The 24,731-nt window shown below is 42.7% G+C and overlaps 1 protein-coding gene across 3 annotated transcripts in view; it reads right to left on the minus strand.

Annotated features, from left to right (window-relative positions):
- Positions 1-24,731, minus strand: part of LOC139647497 (A disintegrin and metalloproteinase with thrombospondin motifs 3) — a 35,876-nt gene that overhangs the window by 2,974 nt on the left and 8,171 nt on the right. For 2 of the 3 annotated variants that reach the window (XM_071523400.1, XM_071523399.1), the window contains exons 3-20: positions 23,383-23,539; positions 18,841-19,037; positions 14,188-14,271; positions 10,965-11,121; positions 8,084-8,189; positions 7,350-7,493; positions 7,040-7,172; positions 6,532-6,645; positions 6,091-6,239; positions 5,242-5,414; positions 4,870-5,003; positions 3,739-3,862; positions 3,365-3,445; positions 1,737-1,900; positions 1,435-1,600; positions 1,200-1,332; positions 763-970; positions 206-335 (exon numbers count right to left, since the gene is read on the minus strand). In XM_071523400.1, the coding sequence (XP_071379501.1) occupies positions 206-335; positions 763-970; positions 1,200-1,332; positions 1,435-1,600; positions 1,737-1,900; positions 3,365-3,445; positions 3,739-3,862; positions 4,870-5,003; positions 5,242-5,414; positions 6,091-6,239; positions 6,532-6,645; positions 7,040-7,172; positions 7,350-7,493; positions 8,084-8,189; positions 10,965-11,121; positions 14,188-14,271; positions 18,841-19,037; positions 23,383-23,539 (2,554 nt within the window). Of the gene's footprint in view, positions 1-205; positions 336-762; positions 971-1,199; positions 1,333-1,434; positions 1,601-1,736; positions 1,901-3,364; positions 3,446-3,738; positions 3,863-4,869; positions 5,004-5,241; positions 5,415-6,090; positions 6,240-6,531; positions 6,646-7,039; positions 7,173-7,349; positions 7,494-8,083; positions 8,190-10,964; positions 11,122-14,187; positions 14,272-18,840; positions 19,038-20,206; positions 20,257-23,382; positions 23,540-24,731 lie in introns of those variants that run through there. The other variant, XM_071523401.1, reaches the window with a different exon arrangement.

Genomic DNA, 24,731 nt, shown 5'->3' on the forward strand with positions numbered 1-24,731 from the left:
AGATCTACAAAGTGAGTTCTATGCATTCATTATGAAGTGGTGGCTTGAATTCAGCTCCTTTATTCATGCAGAATCAGCCTCCCACTGACACTTTACATCATTAGAGTTGAGCAGAACAAGCTCTAAGAAGCCTTTGAAAACCTTTTAAATATAACTTCAGTGGTTGGTTCAAGTGGCTGAGCTCTCTCTCTCATTTGGATCTTACCTGGACAAGGACTTAGTTTGCAAATGAGGACTGTTTCCGGTTTGTCACCCTCGCACTCGCCGATGGTGTTGTCACTGGCCTTGCAAACCACCTGTCTTTGCTGAATCCCCTCGTCACAGCTCACCGAACACTGCCACGCCACCAATGCACGCACACACACACACACACACACACACACACACACACACACACACACACACACATACATGATCAGATGCATCAGTGGCAAAATGATCGGTTGCCAGTCAAAAACAGCAGAGAAATTAACCATGTCTGTTAATTTCTCTTGAGACGGCCATGTTATACATTTAGAAACGCAAACTGCTATTCACAGCCACTGTTGCCGCAAGACCTGAGGACCTCCAATATGGCCGCCAGAGGCTGCATTACGCTACCCAAAAGCCCTCTATACCTTTACAACTTGGCATGTACTACAATGAGCTTCCTAACTTGGATCAGCATCTCGTGGAGGCAATTTTTAGTGTTGGTAAATCAAATCGCCAACATGCCAATAAGTTAGTCCTGACTGTCTTTGGGACCAGGTCCACCACACCCACCTGAGACCACGCCCCTGTCCTCCACTGGGCAGGGCAAATGGTGTGGTTACAGGCCCTTCTCATCTCTGGACGGTCCTCAGTACAGTGCTTGGTGTGGACCGGCCTGTTGGTGCCGTTTTGCAGGGCCTGCATGCACTGCACCGCCCTGGACTGGTAGCCGAGCTTCCCGCATGTCTTACTGCAGGGACTCCACTCTTCCACCACCCACCTGTCAGCACAACAGCCTCTTTAGCACTGACCTTTCATTTCTTTCTACTAGCAAATCCCAGTAGTAATTCGCTCTAATCAACAGGGAGAGAATTAATCATGTCAAGATGCACATGTGGAAGAAATACCATAATTACCACATTCAGCGCTCATTCAGCTCGACACAATGCGAACAGATGAGCCACTGGGATGCGGATGTGTGGATAATACAGTATGTGGACGGCACTTACACAGGCTGGCTGCAGTCGTGAATATTGCAGCGTTTCCGGATGGGTTTGGGTTTCTTGCTGGTTTCGCAAAAGTTGCGATGCACCAAGCGGCTGTCGCTCTTCCTCCTGCATCCATATTTTGTGTACTGTATGCCTGAGGGATGGAAAAAATGTACATAATGAATCTTCCAGCTATAGGTGATGGACCTACACACACACACATTACACACAGTCATTTACACATACACTCACTAACCTCCGCCACAAGGTTTGGAGCACTGAGACCAGCTCTTCAGTGCCCACTCATAGGTGTCCAGTTCAGCTAGAAGCACATTGTTGTTAGTAATGACTGGTAGCAGGTCCTCATGGATGATATACTTATATGTCAAGCTGATCTTAGCATCCTCCTCCTGGGGAATGACCTACAAAATGGAACGAGGAGACTTCATTAGAAATCAAACTCTCAATCAAACTCTCTAAAACTCTTTAAAAACACAGCAAAGTAAAAAAGAATGATCCGGTTCCAGTCCCTCTGAGTCGAACCATATGTTCACTCACCAGCACTACAATGCCTTCATGAAGGGGACCGATTGTTTTCAGGCTCTCCTTTTCGCCGCCGATGGAATACTCCCACTCTAACCCGTTCTCGATGAAGGTCTTTGACTCGGCGTCTTCACTTTTTGCGTTCAGTATAAAGCTTCCAGTAACTTGATTCTTAACAGCTGTCAATCACAAGGGGGAAAAAGGGGGAAAGTGTGTTTTTTTAATGCATGCATGGTGAAAAAGAACAAGTCGTTTTATCACAAATTGCTTTCATTCGTTGGAATCTCGGCGAAACTGGAACAGAGATGGCAGCATCAACCCCCCCAAAACAACTTCTTAAGATTCTCCTCCTAGCTGGGAGAGTGTGGGTGTGTATTTTGAGATGTTGTCTGGCACTGTGGTAAGCCAGCAGTAATACTCCAAGTTCTGTGTCATCTCTCCTTCCTATGAGCTAATAAAAGCCAGAGAGGGAAAGAGAGGAGCAGAGCGGAGAAGAGAAAAGAGGAGAGGAGGGTTTGGCTAGACGCCACGGTGATCCTGACTCACCCCGGTCTGTCAGACAGAGAGCTATTGTACGCTGAGAGATAGGAGTCTTCCTCTCCTCTCTCATACCTGAAGGCGCTTTAGAGCTCCAGTCTTATTACATCTGACACATACAGTAGCCAAGCTCTATGTATTCAACAACAGTGTCGTCCACCTACTCAGCCACATTCAGCTCAAATTGAAGGCCAGTGTAGATGCAATCAGGATATCATAACACCTCTGGCTCAACAGCAGTGTTATAACTGCACTGACAGCAATAATATACCGTCAAGCAGCATGGAATACAGGGAAAGAAGGGATAACTTTTTTTCTTTGCATCCTTGTGCAAAATGGGTTTCTGCCATTGACAATATTTGTTGACTATAGTGGAGGGAAGATAGATTCCAGTATATTATGCTAGTTGATTTCCCAGTAGCAAATGCAGCAAAGAGGCTGAGCTTTCAGGGACGCGAACCATGTGACATTTCCAGTGTTAGCCTGTGGTGTTCAGGTTTCTCTGTTTGATCAGTCCCGCCTGCTGAGTCTATTCCCTTGTCTCATTACACTTCCAGTCAAAAGTTTGGACACACCCGGATTGAATGTACGACGGTTTTCATTATCTTAAAGCCATTTTGATCTAAAGGCTTATGCTTAAGTGCTTGAAATTTGTTTTTTAGACAAATATAAATAGTGAAGTTGATGCCTATGTATGAGTTTCTTTCCAAAGCCTTTGCCTTTCCATCAAGGCAAAGGGCGGCTATTTTAAAGAATCTAAAATATAAGATAGTTTTGATTTGTTTGACACTTTTTGGGTCACTGCATAATTCCATTTGTGTTATTTCATAGTTTTGATGTCTTTACTATTATTCTAAAATGTGAAAAACTGTAAAAAAAAAATGAAAAAATGCATGTGTCCAAACTTTTGACACACACACACACACACACACACACACACACACTCGCACATATACACAAAGAAAAAGAACTGAGAAATTGAACTCACGGCATGGCTCTCAAGCTGAATACAATACACTAACCACTTCTTAAGTGGTACCAATAATGTATTTGAGTCATGCTGTGTGTCTGTACAATTGGTCCAGGATGTGTGAGGTCACACTCACCAATTATGTGAGGGGACGTCTCGTTCTCTTCAATAACAATATGGCGGGCGCCTACTGGGATGTCGAACATTTTCAGCATGCCTAGGGAGAGAAAGTGACACAGCAGACCATGGTTCGTTTCCTGAATCATTGGGTACTTACTTACATCGGCTTGTTAATGATAGTTCAATGGCAGCCAATTATTTCCGATTCAAGTGAGAGGACTTATTTGTTGATGGCGTGTGATATGGGCTGCGGTTAAAAGCAATGCAAATGAGAACATGTTGCATTTCAGCTTTTTAAATAATCATAGCCATCTCACATAATGACAGCCAGCAGATGATTTCGATCGTTTTAGCTTTAAGCAGTAGCCTCTGCGGGCAGTTGATTGTTACCTGTTTTTTTGGGCGTCTTGGTGAGAGTCAGCTTGACGGTGCGGCAGTGGGAGTTGTCCCCCCCGCACACTCCACATTTGTCCTCTTGTTTGTATGAGCCGACCTCCTTGTCGCAGCCTACATGCTGTGAGGGGGGAAAGGCAAAGGCAGTCAATCAACCAAGGGCAAAGCGCCGTCTGACTTTTATACTGACTGAGATTACTCAGTGGGAAATGATGCCATGGGAGAACACATCTGGTATGGAGCCGACGGCCTGGTTTGACATGATGCATATTGAAAACAAAGCCAGACATAATAGGAATGTAGCCACAACACTGAGCGGCTGGCCTATAACAAAAGATGTCTCAACTTTATATCCAAGGTGAATACCATAGACACAATATTTTGAAATCATAACTGTGTGTGTGTTTGTGTGTAAGTATATGAGCAGCGTTTCCTTTTGTTTATTTGACATATGTATTTAATTACTGTGTACTTCATAATATGTATGGTATATCAAAGAAAGGCCATCATATATCTTTGTAACAGTGTATTTCTGAAGTCAGTATTTTTGCACATCCTTTCATCAGTGGTATTTATAAACCTACTTCCCACTTGAAGAAAAAAATAAAAAGCTTTTAGCGATCATGTGTTACATCATAATGCACCAGCTAGATAAGAGGGCAGTAATGAGAAGCGGAATCTCTTCACAGGAGATCTACCTTCTACCTAACCAATTATTTCCCTTTAGAGACATGCACCGAAATCAGCTGTTAGCATTAGCAGACTTAAACAGCATAACCCATACATAAAGATCAGTAATTAAAGACACAGTTCATGTGTTTACCTGAAACATAAACATGCGATTTGTTCTGACTGACTGATGTTTTTTACTTAAATCACTGTTCTTGCCTTCAGAATTTACCTATACTGACACAGCTCTTAGGATTTTTTTTCAAGGTTATTAATATGACTTCACCAGATGGCCTACAGTGCAGAATGACAGGAGGTGTGTGACATATGTGGCCGATTAAACCCATTATATCGCAAGCCAGCAACACACCCACAAGAATGCACACGCATCCATCTGTGTGTGTATGTGTGTGTGTGTGTGTGTGTTTGTGTGCACAAATAATAGTAATAGAGACATACCAGACATTCCCCTCGGGCACACACACTGAAGGGGTCTGTGTAGCTGCAGCGTGTCCCATCATGCATCACCTGGTTCATGAACACCACCTCTCCGGTCTCCTTAGACTGACAGCTCAGCTCACACTTGTGGGCCTCTGAAACACACACATACACACACACAAATCTCAGTTCATCCGATTGTCTCCTGGATGTCTGATATAGACATCAGCAGGACACAGAGGAGGGATGTCACCCACCTCTGCTGAAATATGCGTGCGAGCAGCTGCCTCGGCTCCCTGCAAATGTCATCCAGTCCATTTCCTGCCTCGCATGAAGCTTCTCCGCGCACCTTTGAAACGGGAGCCAAGTTTGCGCCGCGTTTTACGGACTTACCATCTGGGTGCTCGTACGGCAGCCAGGTGTGCTTGATGTTTTTGTGGTATTTGTTGCTCCTCTGGACACACTGCTGAGCGCGGAAGTCCTCATAAGGCCCGGCGCACTCCTCCGTGCTGCACATCTGGTAGTCGAAAGCAGAGCCGGGGCAATCTCGACCACCGTAGGCAGGCCTGGTGAGTGACAGGCAAACAGGCAAACAAAGCCATAAAAACGCCTGGCAGCAGCACTTGATGTGCTCAAGCTGTTACAATCTCTGATTAACTCTTGATTAACTCCTGCCATGAATGCACGAACCACTTTAGTACAACATGCTTCCACATTATTAAACCATATTTGAGCAGCTTTGTCATGGAGAAAAACAAACTCCGTAACCTTTTACAGCTTAAACGCCATGCTCTCCTATTCTCGATCAGATCATCCATCCTCATGTGTAGGACTAGATGGAGGATTCCCACAGGTTTGAAAACTTAGTAGCTGACATTGCTGGTGCCGTCTTAAACTGCTAAAATAAAATAGTTTCTTGAAGTAGTTTCTTGAAGCAGCCAGCCCCTCGCTACTGATCACGACTCACAGATGCATAGCTCACATACTGTACAACTCCCGCAAGCCAAGTTTCTGTTTAAACAAACTTAAATAAAGCCAGGACTGGATCAAAAACCGGCGCTGCTAGCCAGTTCTGCATTCGCGCCTTTAAATCATCATCTATCGTCGATGGATGCCTTCAGCACACGGATCATATAAACCATGTGACCGATGAATTTGTAGTCTGTTTTGTGCCTGCGTGTTCTCTTTTCCATCCCTCGCCCGCCCCTGACCCAGTTTGCTCCTCGCATCCACAGGACTCACGCGGGGTTATTGCACTGTCTGCTGCGGGAGCGAACTCCGCCGCCGCAGGTCCTGGAACAAGAACCGAACTTGTTCCAGGAGCCCCAACTCCCATCGTGGCCCTGAGGCTGCTGGCTGGATCTCCAGATACAGTGGCCCTTGAAGCACCACTAAAATGTGACAAAGAGAGGAGAGAGACAGACAGAAACAGAAAGAAAGAGAACAATCAGTCCCACAGATGATGGAGTACCCCGTCATTATTTGGAAAAAGCACTCGAGTTATTACATACACTATCAGCGTTTTACTAAGGTTAATATATCTGGACCTGAAAATCCAGATTAATGAAACTGGACTATTTTGAACAATTGTCCCTCTGCTTGCCATTTACAGTCCAACACTAATTTGCCACTATTGTACAAAAGCATTTTATGATTAAAAGTCCATTCTGAGACATTTCCTACCTTTCCAGGTGCGCACTCTGTTCCGTCCACCGGAGGACCTTTTTTGGTTTTACAGAAGTACTGGTTGTCAGGATGGCTGCACCACAATTGCTTGCAAGGATCATAAGTTCGAAACTAAATACGGAAACAGACATTTTAGGCGTTAGTATTGCTTTTTTTTGCAGGTGTATGATGAGATGATTAAAACAAACTAATTCATTCATAAAAAAACAGCAAGCCTTTTTACTTGCTGCAGAAATAGCATATTACAGGAAAACCCATCCTTTGGTGAATTTACATTGCTATCACACTATGCCCAGCTAACTAGAGGTGTGTGTTTTAAAATGTTACACTGCCATATGATTACAATTTTATGATATCCACTGAAGATGAAAGGGGTCTAACGCTGATGACGAAATAGCTGACAACGAAATAGCTGACAACATTGTCAATTATTGTCTTGTTCACAAAGTGTAAATGTCATTGATATATCAATATTTTGGGGATAGCACTGGGGTGATTGACTTACAGCGCTACACATTTTGTAACCCACGCCAAAATCAAATCGACACTGCTCATCCATCGAATAATTGATTCCAGGGAGTTCGGGAAGCTTGGGCCACTTGTGTTTGAAAGGATCGTCCAGAAGGCAGTCATAAGAGCTGATGGAAATATAGGAGAAATGCACACGTAAAGATCAAAAGGTCTTAGAAGAATGCAGAAAAACAAACAGCAAGAGTAGAAGTCACTTCAAAGAAAATCAACAAGATATTGAGCCGCACAATACACATGGCCTGGGAGAAAATGAGAAATGTTGGTATGGGAGAAGGAGCACGCACTGGATGTATCGATTGAGCTCCTGCTTGCTGCAGCGTGACCAGTGATAGCGGTGGAAAGCTGCCTGGACCAGCGGTGCCATGATGCTGCCCATACTGGTCTCGTCAGCGCACCGGTTCCCTTGGCCGTCATGCTCCATTCCTAACCTGATGACAAGGCCCACCCATCGATGACCCAGACATATAATGACAGTTTACTGCACAGAAATTGGAGGCAACTAAAGCAAATGATGTCATAGGGAACTCTAAATCAAAGCTTAGTTCTTACCTACAGTAAAGTAAAAATACAAGACAGATGAGAGGAAAAAGACTGCAATTCTTATGCAGTGGTCCTGGCAAAAGTAGGAAGACTACTTAAATGAATCTACGTTTAACTGCCAATTGCAATGTTACATTATGTTCTTGGCATAAGATTCAACCATAGGCGGTGCTATTGAGCTACTCATGGTGAGCACTACCTGTACCACTGAAAAGTGACCAAACTGTATAATGCTGAAGAACAGCTGAAGATTCAAACGTATCTTTTATGAAAATACCCCAAAGTGCAAAAGCTCTAGATGTGAATTTTCAGCAGCAAACGACTCGAGGGTCAACCTCTATAATGCCACTCAGACCAAATGACGGCATAAGCCCCACTTCCAATTGTCACAATGGGTCAGTAGACATTAAGACTTAAATAGACGCAGCACAACCGAGTTAGACTGTGCCAGTCCGCTCGTCATCATCCCATTACTCACACATGGCCGGTTTCATGAGCAACCACAAAAGCGGAGGAGAAGCCGTCCTCATGGTTCAGGGTGCAGCTCCTCAGTGGGTGGCACATCCCCGTCACTGGAGCATAACCTGGCCAACAGAGAGACCACACAGGCCTGATAATGAACTACCAGGCTGAAGGTCGTGACATTCTTAAGCACTGCTGACAATCACGGCGGGAAACTCTCTCTCACATTATTGAACGTAGAGCGTCGTATAATACGCAGTTGTTGTCATTGTGGAGATCTCAATCGCTTCACTAGCGGCTGTCAGAAAACCTATCCAGCTCTACTTTAATACATTTGAAAAAGAATAGGCTGCGATGGCCGCTGCAATATTAATGCTGGAGGAATGCCGGATAGAAATTTGTATAATGGCTACCACTGAAGATACTCAGAAGTCATTTTATACTGATAAATTGATTTGTTTCAATGACCCATCCCAAATATTAAATCTCATTTGAGTGGAGATTGCAGGAATTACTATGTTGTAACATAGTCTGTTTATATACACACAGTTCAGATTTATGTCTACAAATACTTTGATAGGTTTGATTTAGTCAGCAACACTCTCACAATTAATAGTAATTATGTTAACGGAGCCCCCGGGGAGAGCTACTGAGAATAGGAATGAATCTAATAAATCATTGAATGAAAGTGAAAACTGTAAATAACATATCACATAAACATAATACAGGGCAGTGTAGGTTCAAGATGGGGTTTGCATTAACATGAAGTCTGTGATCATAGCTAGATGCCATTCACTGTGTGTAAATGTCTTCGGGCTACACTAAAGAAACGCCACATACTGTACAATTACAGCCACAGTGTCAACAATAAAACTCCTTGAAGGTAGGAAATGATCAATGCTAAAACACAGCAGATGCTGTCAACAGTTTGAGTGACTGGAGTGGGTTTTGAAAACGCCTGAAGCACCTGTCTGTGTGACAGCTTGTGTACTGAATGTCTCTTTAATGCACTTTAAAAAAAAAAAAGCCCCGAGGCAAACAGCAAGCTTGGAAGCCTTTCATAAAAACCCAGCACAGATCAACCCAGCATATCCATAGAAAACACAGTTACCCCATACAACAGACTTATAAGCAAAGCACAAAAATGAAACATAACTCGATCAAGAGATGTGCAGCGATTCAGCTTAGCGCATTTGGTTTGGTTCAGAAGCACGTTCTGGCCTTTTTTTTTTGGTGGATGATAAATTTCATGCTTTCTGACCATCAGAAGACTTTTGGCATGCAGGTAAAAAGCAGAAAATGCAGAAACAGACAGATGATAAAAGCTCTTGAAAAGCATCTAGGTTATGTTGGTGGTTGTTGGAAAAATGTCTGCAGCAAGTTATTTCAGTGATAGATGGTATTTGCTATGTCACGGTCATGATGGTGACCAACAAGGCCAGTGTTGGTCTGGATGGCTTAGTGGAGAAAAATGGTTGATGGTTCTATTCATCCTGAGAAAACGACAAAATGCTATTCAGCGCTGTGAGTGAAATAGCAAAACGTGAAAGCAGTGGTGGAGCGTAGCCCTTTATCTGAAAGTCAAATAAAAGGGACGCAGGAGAATGCAGCTGACATTCCCATGAAGAGGCCATTGTGAGCTTTGCACATTGAAGCGAAAGTGCAGCAGAAGCCACGGTCAAAATTGTCATTCTATGGTGAGGAGAGAGATGGTCTCTGGTCGTCTGGCTGATAAACTCAAACATGGAACATACTGCATGGGAAATGAGTGAGTAACAGATGGCAAATCACAAACACTTCATGATATCATTCACAGCTATTGTTTACAGCACATTTTTAAAGACGGTTGTTAACGTTATGTTATGTGTGAATATGAATTCTGAGATTAATCTTCCCCATCTGCTTTGCAGTCACACCGTATGGATTTTCCTCCATTTCCCCCCCATCCCAAAGTCTATATTTGGATATAGAATCTATCATCTCATAGCAAAACTCTGGCATGAGGGTGCGATGTCTGCCCGTGACCCTGAGACACGACACCGGGTCCAGCCCAACACGGCACAAGCTGCCATAGAAACTGGCCTGTTATGAACACACAACACCTGGAGCCATGGCAACATCCGAAGGTGTGACAAGCAAAGCAGGTAGTCCCTGATCGTCCTTTAAACATGACACGTGTGCTTTAAAGTTAAAAATATAACACAAGTCGGTGAGCGGTATGACAGAAGATGTCTGTTCATTCTGTTCTCACAAAGCTGTGTGCTGGCGGTGGTTAGGCTGCTCACTTCAAATTTTGTGAAAAATCATCTCACTTTTGAAGCGCTGAAAAGAAGAAATACAGCATGAGACAAAGGCTAAACTCATATAGCATGTATGGTATGAAACTCTTTCTCTTTATACATACATGTATTATTAGGACTGATGATCATGGCTACAGTAATAGCCATCCATTGATTATTTGTGAGTGGACCCAAGTTCTTACTGAACTTTACAAAACAGTTGTGCATAAAGACAACTCAAATTAGACTGATTAGATTTCCATCAGTGTGGAAGTAAAGTTGAAGAATACAAAAATAACAGTTAGTGTTACATAAATGAAATAAAACACTTATGCATTTCTGTTTTTTCTCCACATGCCAAAAAACCTTCTTTTACATTATGAATTTGGATTTTCAAACCCAGGGTGGCATCCATGTCAAGTCAGCAAGGTGTTGGAAAACTAAATTGACGTCGGCACAATCGAGTTCTCGACCTCGGCTGCGGCATCCCCCCCCCCTTTTTTTTTTTTTAAGTTTCCACTGACCTTACCTGGGCAAGACTTGAAGCCAACCCCTTGTGAACGGAAGCAGATATCAGCACTCAGTCTGCACAGGCCTCGATCGAGAAAAATACAGTACCTTGCATACCTGCGGGACCAAAATCTTGCCTTGTGAGGAAGATGGCGTGGTCGTGGTACTCGTCGTGGTCGGGGTCGCGGCGCTGCTGCGTGTTGGCCCATCGGCACACCTGCTCCAGGCTGCGGGATGGGTTGCCACGCTCGATCAGGCTTATAGACTACGGAAACACAAGGGCCAGAGGAGCGTTTTAACACTCTATAAAAACAGATTTGCTCACATCAGTTACTATTCCCTCTTATCGCTCTATTTCTTCAAGGGCATCGATTCTTAAGAAAAAAAACAGACACCCTCACTTCAGGCCCAGGTGTGCATATAATCTACCACTTTGAAAGCTGTGAAAGGATAGTACTTTAAGATTCATTTCCTTGGGATAGGCACAAAGAGGGAGTGCACATGTTGCCGAAAATAGAGGTTACATGTGCTATATGCCAACTGTCTGACACGTGGGAGTGCTAACGCTGTAGTCCATATGTGAGTCTTCATTTATCAAGTTCAATTGTGCCTCTCTTCCTCTTCTAATACTCACGACAAAAAAAAAAGAGATTGGTCAAAGAATGCAGTGTAAGCCGGGGAAACAGGAGTATTTAAGTGTTAGGAAACCTGACTTCTTTGATGACTCAGGTGCCCAGAGGATGTCATGATTTCAGATTGTGTAATACTGCTCAATACACAGCACCACAACATTTTAGTTTGAATGGCTGTATGTATATGCGTCTGTGAGAAGGCAGACTATGAAGTAAGTTTCTAAAAGACCCAGATCTAGGTTTCCCTCTGCTCACCTTGTCTGCAACAAAGCCAGACTTGCACTGCAAACATAAACCCGGCCATGTGTGTTTCTATTCAAATTGGCATGGGGTGTCACAATTAATATACGAGCGCAGAGAGATGATTTCCAAGTGGAAATAGTTATGCTAGAAACATAAAAACTCAGTGAAGCGGGAAAAAGTCAATTGTCCCCTATCATGTCTTCCAGCACTGCTGGAGATTTCCATAAAAAGTACCCAGTATGTCCCACAGCATGACATGGCTTATGCTTCTGTTCATAGTACAGTGTCCTATATTTTACTTGACAACTACAGTGCCCATTCAGACTGTGTGGGACCAAGAAAATGAAAGTGTCCAGAGGTACTGGCAAACTCTGCGAATGTTTGTGCTGCCTTTAGTCTTTTCTCTGTGTGAGCTGCAAGCTGAGTCGGCCGGGAGTGGAGACACGTTCAACATGTTTGAGCTCATCTAATTGGAGCTGTGTAAACAGCCTCTCTCTGCTTTGGCAACCAGACAGCAGAAACCAGATGCAATGTGCTTGGTCAGGAATAAGCAGCAGCCAGTTCTGTAGATTAAACGGCACGTCAGTGTGGATGGGACTGCTTGGTGCCCTAACACTGCGTGCTTGGCTGTAGATACACGCAGCACAGCCAACTCACTAGTGATGCTACCACTCTCTCTATATATACTGTATATATCTATACCTTAGCATTACAAACGTATTAATTCTGACTATTTTACAGTCGGTTGAAGAAAAAGGTGACATTCCTAATCTAGAAATTAGACTAGGAGACTAGAGAGACTAACAGAAATATAAAATAATTCATCTGGTTCACCGGCAATATAAAAATATGAGAATCTACAAATGGGGAACATGTGTAGCTCACTAGTGTGTTCTTCTCCTGATTTTTCTGCTCAGCCCTGTCTCTCTGCATGCATCTATAATAGCAAATGAATGTGTTTAGTTCTGATGTAATAATGGGTGGGCAGCGTCTGGTTCATAACATTTCATAAGAGTAATAAAAGGCTGATGTGATCATTGTTTTTCCTCTTTGTCTGCTAACTCAGTCACTATTGACTGAACTGGTGAATGCTGCGCTGTATGAATAGCCCCATTAGAAAGAAACAGAACTCCAAGTTCATAACAACTCTAAAAAGAACTAGAGGGGACTGATTTCAAAGACTAAAAAGCACAAATCCGTGGGATTATTTTGTGCTAAGCATTGCTATGGTGTTTTTGTACTGCACTTCACAGATCAGTACTCTGACGTCTTTTTTGCTTTGATTTTCTGTTGATGCAGTTTGAGTTTCTGTAGGTGGCGCTCTTTTCTTTGTCTGTTCAGCCATGATGGCTATCACTGCTCATGCTAACTACCCAGTTCTTCTTCTGTTTATTCCAAACAGTTTCCATCAGCAGTAATGTTGACGCATCAAAGAATGACTAGCGACTGTTGACAGTGTAATTATTTGCGCTCCTATTGCAATCCTGTCTTAATGTCCAATTCACTAAAGTAAGTAATCGCACAGACACACCACACAATTAGCAACAAGACAAACGTATAAATAACGCCTTTGGACTAAGCCATGGAACCTGAAGTGTTAACAACAGTTTAACAATAGCAGGTACTGCATGGGATCTTTGAGTGGCAATCTTAATATCGTTCTCGATCTCATCAATAAAGTCAATAATGGTATGACTTTGCAACCTATAACAGCGAAAATATTGATCTCGGTTAACTGGAACAAGAATATTCTCCCCCAAAATATCCTCTCTCTAGCAGGACTGGGACGTTGGCAAGGCCTTGGTCTGGCTGCCATAGTGATGGGAAAGTGTTCACATCACATCACATCCCTTTAAACTTCCACTACCGCCAGCTTTCAGAAGATCTGGACAATTTCACCAGGCAAGTAGCGATGATCTTTGTGAATTTGTGCACCCTGTAATAGGCCTCTTGCATAGAAAGGAGTTGTTTTCGTGCTGCATATGGATAACCAAATTTAAATATGCATGAACTGCGGTGCACTGTCGCTATTTCCTTAGCAGCGCAGTTATGTGCACTTCCACTCACTGCGGGTGGCTTGTGAATCACATGTTGCACTTTTCTCTGTTTGTCTGACTCTTTAACAGACACAAAAGCGTCACAGTGCTTTTCTGAAGCCACCCCTAGTTAAGAACAGCAAATGTAAAACGCTTTCATGAACTGGATATAGGTTGAATCATTATAGTATTATATCAATCGGTGATAGAGAGTATCAAAACATTTCAAGACATTTATTTATATGAAAATGTTGCAGATTATTATTTGAAGCCTAGTCCTACAACTAATCTTTACAAGGATAGATGTTTCAATTTACCAATTGTATGATACACAGTATGTATTTATATGTGCTTATATGAAATACAAATAACGTATAACATATAATTCATAGCAAGCACATGTCGAGTGTGAATTCTTACCTGTCGGTACCCGACCATTATCATGCGGACAAGGACAATGTTGATGTTGGTTCCCAAAGATTCATCATGGTAGATTTCATCAACCTGAGAGGAGCAAGGAAACAAACAGCATTCATCACTGATATGACGCATGAAAAGAACACAATGACACACTTTGTGAAGGGCAGCATGAATGGCTCGAAACACAGATATGCTGCTACTGTATATGTGAACAATGGCCAACAAACAGGTTTTGTTGGCTTTTGTTGATGTTGACAATTTTAGTACAGTATGTATTCTATGGACAATTGTGTTTATGTAGTCTGTTACATTTTACATCACAACCCATAACACAAAGCATGTCCTTCATGCAGAGTATTAATGGAGACCTACTGATGGGGTATTCATTGTCGTGTTTGAAAAAGGAAAATAAAGCACTTCAGTTCACGTTAAACACCTAACGCCACTGTGGGAAAGATGATGTATTATTGATTGAAAACGAACTATGTTGAAAAGTCTTTGGAGTTGTTCATAGGGGCATTAGCAAGATGAACAGCCTTGAGAGGCTACGACAATGAAACAACACAGCATAATACAGACAGGATTGATGTATTCATCAGTCTCTGAGACTAGATAATTGACTGGCTAATTAAAGTGAAACCAGCAGTTTGACAGGAGGTCATTTTCAATGTAGACATGGAAAAGGGAAAAGAATGGATGGCCTTTTCAAAGTATGATTTTTTCTGTAAGCAGTTATTGAAAAGAATTGAAAGACACCAAGTGAAGCTGCGCTACGGCTCCAAATGGCAGTGAAAGAAAAGTTTGAAAACTTCAATACCCAGAAATCACGTAACATGATATCAGCAAGCTGCACTCAGCACACTCATGTTTACCAACCCGGCCACTCTGTGATGCTTTATACCAAAGAGACGAGAGAGGCTGGAGATTTCACATTAGTGAGTCAAGCTTTCTCTGGATGGACAGTTTTTCACACTTAAGTTTGGATTCATCACATCCGGTGGGTGAAGAAGAGTCCAAACCACACACCAGAATTTCATTTGGGCAAATAGGGCGAATCTACAGCATCTCAGGGAGGAGGGAGGATGGGGCTCTCTTTTCTGCTGCAGCCCCACTTTGTGATTTAGATTCATAAAATGGGTTTATTTTTTCTTAAAAATCATGCCTAGTGCAGCTTTAACAGAAGATGGATGTAGTGAACTGGTGACTCTTGTTGGTTGTATTCATTTTGTGTTGCTAGGGGGGATAAATGTAACTCAGTATCAAATCACCAATTAATTCACCTAACTCCTGAAATCTAGTTTCTCTACCTAAAATTGATAGATACAAATAGCCAACATTTATTTTATGAGCTGTTAAAAACATTAAAATACAACCTGATAAGACAAGCGTTCATCTCCTCTGATTAGATCCCGTCAGCATGTTGCTGCTTCGACAGGAACCCCTATTTCCAGACATTAGTTCTGAGGTGCAAAGCTGCACCAGGCCTGTTTGGCCATGGGGGAGTGTTTTTTTTTTTTTTCATCCCTTCCAACACGCTAGGAATCGTGATGAAATGTGCAATATCTTGTTAAGACATTGGCAACCATCCAGTGAAACGAGTGTTATTATGCAATGGGCAAGAAGCCTGACCTAGAAATGTGATGACTGCCATTTGGCTTTATAACGATGCTCTGGAATGTGGATGCTTAATGGAGGGCCAAGCTGGAATCCCAATCAAATCCCAAGTCCAATTTCCATTTGAGCATGTTTTATTCTCATCAAATGATCACTACATGTCAACACTCCTCTGGGGCCCTATAAAGTCAATCAACAGCTTCAATTTGTGGTTGATAAAGTTCAGGGAAAATAAGCGGTGGATAGACTGTTTCTTTTTCCATAAATCAAGAAGTCATTTACTCGGGCCATACATGCCGGTTATGGATTGTGATTATCGACATGCCAAACTGGCTGACTCTCGGCTGGTAAACACGGAGTCATTTAGCTTCACAAAGCGGCCTCACATTGCTCCACGTGACTTCTAAACCTGTCACTGAGAGAAAACATATGTTTTACAAGTGGCCTTTTAAGGCAAGTGGGTTTACACTCTGTGTGACAGAGCCACACATTAACTTGACATGTTGGTATGTTGTAACCTTAGAAAATAATTTATGAAACATCTGGACATTTTAGTACATTATTTTATTTGCTCCATCTATTGAGTTTTTTGAATGATATGCACAAGCTGCAAGACAGTTACAGTGCAGTGAATGATGGAAAACTAATTTGGGATGTTTTACAAGCAGAAATTTGAATGTTGGTGTAAAATGAAAGTTTGACAAAAAAATCTCTTATGTGGGTATCACTTATCAGTTGCTCACCTCTCAGAAAACCTGTCTGTCAATAATATGCAACCCTGATCTAAAAAAAAAAAGGTCTTTGATTAATTGGCATCAGTGGTATTCTCTGAAATATACAAGAGCCCTGAGGGAATGTCCTTTGTTTTCATTGATGCTAAAGCAGAGGCCCCAGATAGCTGTGATGTCATCCCTGTCCATAAGCTAAACTCTCCAGCTGCTAATGATAAAAGCATGTGCTGATGACTCTTGCTTCTCCTAAGTATTGTGCTGCTCCATAGAAATTACAGTCCTGAAACAACAAACAGCATTTATGTGCCTAACGATGCCATTAGAGGGGAAATCCACCCTAAAACTGAATTTTAGAGAGCAACAACAAGAAACCAGAAACCACCAACAAGAAACCAGATCACATTTTCTGATTCATACCTATAAATGCAGAATAACAAAATGCCTCTCATTTACTTAAATATTACTATTTAGTCAGCCAGTAACCTAGGCAACTTTCTCTGTGTAAAACTTCTGATAAGTTGGGACAAAAGCTGTGTCACTGATGAAGGACTCTTTCTTGGCCAAAGTCCAAATATGCTCTGGGATGTAGGGCTACACCCAAGGCATTTAAGCAAATATTCCATTCACAGAAGCCTATTCAGCTCAATTAATAGTGTAAAGAATACTCAAATGACCCCAAGCTTCTCCCAGATTTGTGTTATGAGCTCAAATTCCCAGACTGTTTTATACTGACCTATATACTTGGGTTTATGTTGGATCCTAAACAGAGAAGCTGTTGAAAAATGAGGACAGCATCAAAATAGCCTCATAACTGTTTCACGTCGACCTGATTTTTTAACAAATTTAGTTAAATACTTTTCATGACACTCGTCGCAATCAGCTATTTAGGTTTGGAATCGTTCTATACGGATTCAGTGTTTACCAGATTTAACTCTTTGGTGATTTAGCAAGTAACAGGTCCTACCGAGGGACGGACCGAGCATATATTGGGATAATTACAAAGCCAGGGGAAGCACACGGAGGGTTGGAATTGGACTGTTATGACTGAAAATGAGAGTAGCAGCTGTGGCCTACAGGCGTTAGGTATCCCTGGCTTGTGTACAGCATCACATCGACGTGGACAAAACCTGGTCCGCGCTCAAACAACACGGCTATTGTGCGGCAGGCACCTCGGCAGTCTCCTTGGCTTTGTGCAGACAGGATGTTCAGTAATCAATCCCTCAGGGAGAGTTTCTCCAGGTGGTACTACACATTCTCCAGCCATGGAGAAGGGATTCGGAGGGATTTGAGTGGGCAGAGCTCTTTCAGACACAGCAAGCCTGTGGCTTACAAGTGGAGCTAAAGGGTTTTCACCCTCATTTGTATAAACTGCAACTTTCGGAGGTTCGCAAATGTCTCTCTTGTTGAATGCTAATTGGCACACAGGGGGAATAATGCATATGGATATACATTTTGAGACTTGCTCTTTTTCATATCTACAGCGCATAAAGCTTTTATAGGAGTGCGTCTTCACTTGACTTCACTTTCTGTGTTGGGATATAATATCTGTAAGGATTTTCTCAAATCTCCCTCTCTGTGGGTGAAGAGTGAAGTCGTAGTAATTGCTTATCAGAGAGCAGGCACTACATGCCAAGTACTGACAACTCACTCCGACAGCCACTTAACCAGCTAATCATGGACTGCTCTCTGCTACAGCCATTCGCGGTGGGAATATAAATATAATATCCTGTTTATATAAACACATCATTCCGTGTCGGCAGGGCTCCGTAGTGTGAGCGGACTTCTGGCATCGGTCTCCATGGCTGCCATGCGCAGCTCCCAGTCAACTTCATAATTGGCCTATTGCAGCTAATCAGACCACCATGCTGGGCCCAAATGGTAACTGTTACAGAGTGAAACCAGCACCCTGTGAAAATCTGACTTGGGGGATTTGGACCCAGTAAGAAGATTATGGTGGTAGGAGCTGGTGGAACCCGTAATGAATGAGCTGAGGGTTTCTTTTTTTTCTCATCGATAATCCATAAACAACTAGAGAAACTGAGGGTCTGGGGACAAATGTGGCAACATCCGATGTCAGAGAGAACAAGTAGAGAGAGCTGGGAGGTCCAAACCTAGACAGACAGCACCCAAAATACATCTGAGTGACCTCACAACCCAGCAGCAATATCATGTCACATGAGATGACATGAGAGTATATCGTATATTGGGATTTGACACAAACAAAGATGTCAAAAACCCAGGTTGTTTTACCTTTCGGTGACAATTTAGTGATCGTTTTATTCAAGGAGCTGCAGAGAAACAGACTTACTATGTTCATGAGCGTGAGCACATAGTTCTGCACATGCTCCTTGCCATGGAAGCGCACCACGGAGTCGTCCACGGCCAGCAGCACCTCAATGTTGTAGTCGTCTTTCTTGGCGTGTCTCCGTTTGCGCTCCGACTCCGACAGTTTATGCTCAACGAGATCCAGAGCCGCGGGCAGATCTGCGATTCCAAAGTCCGCCACTGCAAAACAGAGAACCAGCACATGCACAAGTAAATTTAGTGTGCGAATGAAATGCATGAATAATCTGTGCACGTTTAAGTTACTGTGAAGTGATATATGTTTGTGTCAAACCCAGCCTAACATAAAGTCCTGTGTTTGCCTGTAGATAGACAGGAGAAATGCCTTGGGAGTATCGATGGGGCCGTGTGTGTTTCCAAGCCACTAGATCTTTACCATCAAAACACTCTCTCCAGACTCATAAATCCTTTGCAGCCTACAGAGTTAAGAGTCAGAAGTCTTATTTCCTCTGCCCCACTTCAGCCTAACTATAATATGTGCATTCAGAGCACGAACCCAAGCTGACTCACACCCATTCCAAAGAGCATTCATCCGTATCACAAGGCGTTTTCTTCATGTATTATGTTCATGTGCTGTATGTGTTGTGAATATCAAAAGTTTGTCACACTTGAACTCATGGAAATGCATAGATTGTACAAATTCATCCTGTCTATGCCAGAAAGTGTGAGATGAAGGGGACTTTGTGAGATGAAACAGCGAGGCGTTATGTTCCACAGGTTCAGAAGATAGACTCAGTGAACTGGAAACAGCATTGCTGCCACCTGTGACTCACACTGCAATAGCAATCATATCACATCTTAAATGTCATCGTAGCAGTTGTTGACAAAAAGAACGCATCTGAAAGGCTGAAATTGCCTTGTTCAAATATGAGCCTGGCATGTCGCTCTGGGCTATGAATTATCACATTCCATTATGATTGCAGAAGATTCCACAGAAATTCACATATAGGATGGCATTGAGCCAAGCCTGCCAGACAGAGATGGAGAAATGATGCAGATAATCACCTCATGCAAAACTATAACATTTAACAGGCAAGTATTATTCAGAAGCAAAATGCAGAATAAAGATAGTGGACAATAAGTGAAAAGTAGCACTGAAGAAAACTCATTATAACTTCGCCTTCAAGAGGAGCTCTCAGGGGAGCAACATACTGGAAATGTTAAAATGGAACGCATCATGCATAACAAATAACCTATTTGCATCAGTTGCAAATGGGTCTGTGAATAATGTAATTTGAGAGAAAATGCATTGCAAAAACTGGACTGTTAAACAAGATGATAATTGTTTGCAAGCTGTAATTACAGTAAATACTACACATGCAAATACATACATGGCAATGTCATCATGAAATGGAATCTAATCCATAGACAGTTCCTCTGAGCACAGTCCTATTGTAGCCTATGGTCTGTAAAATAATAAACATGAAGGTATTCCTTTGAGAGAGGGCCTGGAACATCAAGGCCGTGTATATAACAGAATGTCCTTTCTGTTCATTTACGGTAAAGACACACATCAATAGGCAGTGAAAACTCAAGTCAACTTCATTCATATGATATATAGCCAAGTGAAACTGAAAGCTGACTTGACTTTCATTTTCACTGCAGGACCGCTGAATGGACAGAAAGAACATTTTGTTATATAGACGGCCTTGACTTTCTGACTTTCAGTTTTAAAGTGCGCACTTTCAAACACAAAACCAGTGTGTACCAAAGTGCTTTACAAAATAGTGTAGTGGGTTAGGGTTAGGGTTAGAAAACAGGCAAAAAAGGAGGCAGAGCGTGAAACTAACAGCAAAATGAAGACTCGAGGGAAATAAGAGCAGAGCGAAAAGCACAGAATAACAGAATAAGAGCAACAGAGCATAAAAGACTATGCAGGGCTTAAAGCAAAAAACCATAAAACATTCTGATTCTGAGCCTGAAATGTTCCTGACTGATTTTTTTTTTTTTTTTTGGGGGGGGGGGGGGGCAGCACACTGCACCATCGCAGCATTTATTTCTCTATAAAACTAGTCCAATAACATAACATAACATAACGAAATTGACACATTTCTGTGCTGAAAGACTGAATGAATGAATATTCAATACACAGCATAATTAATCTATAAACGTAGTGCAATAAGGATAACTGTGGAGCCCCCCAGGGGTCACCTGGTGCAAAAAAAATTATGCGGAAATCAGTGGGCACGGTTTTCTTACAATTTACTCCTAAACCATGCCCACGGATTAGTAAACCATGTGCACAGATTTGTAATATCTACGTTGATAACATCAAAGAGGGACTTTTAGGCCTATATACAGTGAGCCAGAGCCATTACACACAGCTTGGCATACATGTAGTGAGCTGTAATAGCCATTAGGCACCTAGACCATATGTGAACCATAACCATTGATTAATCACATCAGTAGGTCTAATTTATGATCCGATGTGTGTTTTGGAGACAATATGAAACCTATTTACTCCCTATAAATCATGCTTGTAGAAAAAGCATGTGGGCCGCTGTGGTGTCCCTGTTTGACGTTATCGATAGCGGCGTTGTGTCTGGGATTTACCGGATTTACCGGCTTTACCGTCCGTGTTTGACGAGCTCTCGCGAGCTCGGTTTTTAAGCTAGAGCGGAGCTTCCGGTATTAGCGGAAACTAGATATCTAGACGAATACCGTACATAGGTACCAGCCATGGATGTATTAAACTGGATGAGGCATTCAAAGATGGCAGCCCATTCATTCCAATGAAAGTTGCTCACTTAGTTTTTTTTTTTTTGTCGAAAATAGTTTGTGAATCTACGTCCATATGCCGTCCATATGCCGGAAATCCGGCACCTGTCGGGAGGTCTTTAGCCCTGGGGCACGGCTTGAGGTACGTTGGCCTTCGTTTGGTGGGTGTGTCAGAGGTGTTACCCAATCAGCAGCCACGTGTATATAAACCCCGCCGTATTAAAAAGGCAGTGCGCACAGACATATTTCACATATAAGACATATTTGTATCTTTTGCTATTGTATGTACCATTGTGGAGTGACACTTTCATAAACTTTTCTACTTCACTCTACTCTCTAAATATATAATGGTAAATATTACAATATCATATCACAACAACAGTGAGCAATAATGATAGGCCTAATATTCATAATAAAATAATTACCTCATATAGATCGTAACAGAGTCTCGAAGGTAAGAAGTGGATTATCCTTCACCTGAAATGTTTGCCTTGTCATCCTGAAATGCGAGGCAAGTTTCCACAAACCCATTCATTGGGATGTTCTCTGCTATTCTGGACGGCAAGGGCAGTGACTGTAACATCGAGCGTATTTTGTAGTATTAAACACGTATTTAAACCGATTTCATCAGGCTCCGAATATTCTTCCAAAAGAACGCAAAGAATGGCCTTCTCAGCTGCCATAGTTGCAACACTTGCGTAACACAACAGGGAGTGTGTCTGACTGGTATGTCAGACACACTGAAAGCCTAATGAATAAAAATCATTTTGAAGATACGCTTTATAAATGTGGACCGATTTGGCTGATCTGATGCTTTGTGGAAGGTTATACAGAAAAAGCCCTATCACCCGCGAGTCTTAACCGGGACCTCGGGACCGCCGGAGGCCCCTGATTAGAGGACCTGAGGGACCTGGCAGTACCGTGCGGGAACAAAAATGAGAAAAACACCCGGGAGCAACACCATGCAAAGCTTTAAAGACAAACAAGCGCAGGATTGGTCTGAAATAATCCACAAATACACTGCAGCGATGCTCTGCTGTCTGAATTACATTTTGCGTAGGTACGGAAACTGTAATGGAAAAGGTACAAAAATTTAATTATCTAAATGTGACAATTTCACAGGCTGGGTATAAATCCGACGTCACTTTATAGAGGTATGAATAAGTAATAATGATGAAAATGAACGCAATCCATTTCACGAGGGTGGTAGAAAGAAGAAAGTTGGAAAAACAATTAAAATTGGTTTTCAGGTGCTGCACTCAGGACATGCGAGAGAGAGGGACTGTAAAGCGAAATGAAAAGGGCCATACATCAGTTTTACAGTCACAGACACCGGGGAGGGGAGTGAGTTACTGACAACTGCGGCGAGAGTCAACCGCCAGATGCTCGGGCTATTGTTACAGCGAGAAGGAAGGAATATAAAAGGAATTCATGCTGAAGTTGGGTCACTGGACTGAGAGGGAAAGGTCAAACACACACACACACACACACACACACACACACACCAGTACTACCACAGGAGCCCAGCATTCCTCACTTCCCCAGCTGGTTTAGTGAACACTGCTTCTGCTGTGTCTATCTAGGAGTGATAATAGTTTAAAACCTGCAGAGTTGAATTGGATGGACTGGAGCAATCAATGGCAGTATTATAGGATATAGTATTATACAATCCCTGCTATTATGGACCTACATTACGCACACACACACACACACACACACGTGCACACCCACACACACACACACAGGACTCGCTGTTTCCACTGACGTCATGCTCCCTCGCCTTGCCTACCTTCATTGTGGAGGTCCTCCCTTCTTTGGCCCGTTTCCCGCTTGATGGCGGACCTGCGGTAGACCACGTGGACACGCCCCTTCACTTCCACATCCTGCTGGCCCTTCTCGAGGGGCTCGATGAAAAACTCCCCATTATCAGTCCGGATTAGACCTGCCTGGAAAAAGAGGGCTCCGAATTAGTGCGCCCCTCCTCCTTCAAAGGGCAGTAATTGTGCTGGAGCCGGTAATTACAGTGTGCCTGATCAATCGGAAGATTTAGCGCAGGGCTGGATGTGGGGAATGACGCAGGTAGACCCAAATTTGGGGGATTCGGCTTTCGCGAGTTTCCGAGTCCTTCACCAAGATTTATGGAGTGTGGCTGTGTTTTCACCCCGAACAAGATGATGAGTATCAGTGTCTGCATTCGGCCATACATCTCCATCTGTTTTAAGTTTTTAATCCATTAAAGGCAAAATCCACCCTCAGACACTCTTACACTGTTAGATATCAATCTGTGATGTTCAGTGTGTTAGATGTCAGAAGTGTTCTTTTTTTTTTCAGTGCCTTGAGGGGCATCAATGAAAGCATTAGAGGTCATGCTGGAGGATGCCTTCAATACAAAGGCTTCTCATCAGTGAAGGAGGAGTCAAGTCATTCTCTTACAGACCCACCTCAGATAAGTCGGTACACAGCGACCTGGCCCCCCACTTCTAAAGGAGCTTCTAAACCCACTGGAACCTTCCCTTGTGGTCTCTGTAACCGCTGCCCAAACATATAGAAGTGCAACCCAGCTGATCCACATTGGAAACCTTACAGAATGTTTTCCTTTGCCAACTGCAACAGCACATGACGTACATCACATCCATGCTGGAATGTCCTTGTGGGTGTTTTGATGTCAGCCGAATATAAAAAAAACCCCACAAGAACCATGAATGAGAACGACCTCATGGCCATACATTATATAATAGATTTTATATCTGTGTTGTTAAGTGGACCAATCTTTTGTAGTTTCTCCTGCTAACAAGAGGAAGGTCAGTATGTGCAGCAGTGTCTCATCTTTCATCTGTAACGCTGTGCATTAGCCGCTCAAACAAAGGCTTTTTCTTTCTTTTTTGGTAAGAGAGGGCCTTGGGTTTGTTTTTCTTTGTCGCTCTTCAGCTGTGGAGTGGTTTGATAATGCAACGTCTTGATTGGCAATGGCATAGCGCACAAGAGAGAGAGCAAACATTTACACACACAGATTTCCATCAAGTAAACATCCTCTGTTTTAGGCCTCTTTGCTGTATATGTGACTGAAGGTAAATATTTGAATGGATTGTATTGGAGTCTGGTGTATTCCAGACCAGCTTTTGCTCAAAGCTTCGATAC

This window comes from Centroberyx affinis, unplaced genomic scaffold (genome assembly GCF_046629955.1).
Source record: "Centroberyx affinis isolate AG114_WGS23_722 - 3 ecotype Tasmania unplaced genomic scaffold, CSIRO-AGI_Caff_v1 ptg001088l_1, whole genome shotgun sequence".
In the NCBI taxonomy this organism is placed as follows: Eukaryota; Metazoa; Chordata; class Actinopteri; order Beryciformes; family Berycidae; genus Centroberyx; species Centroberyx affinis.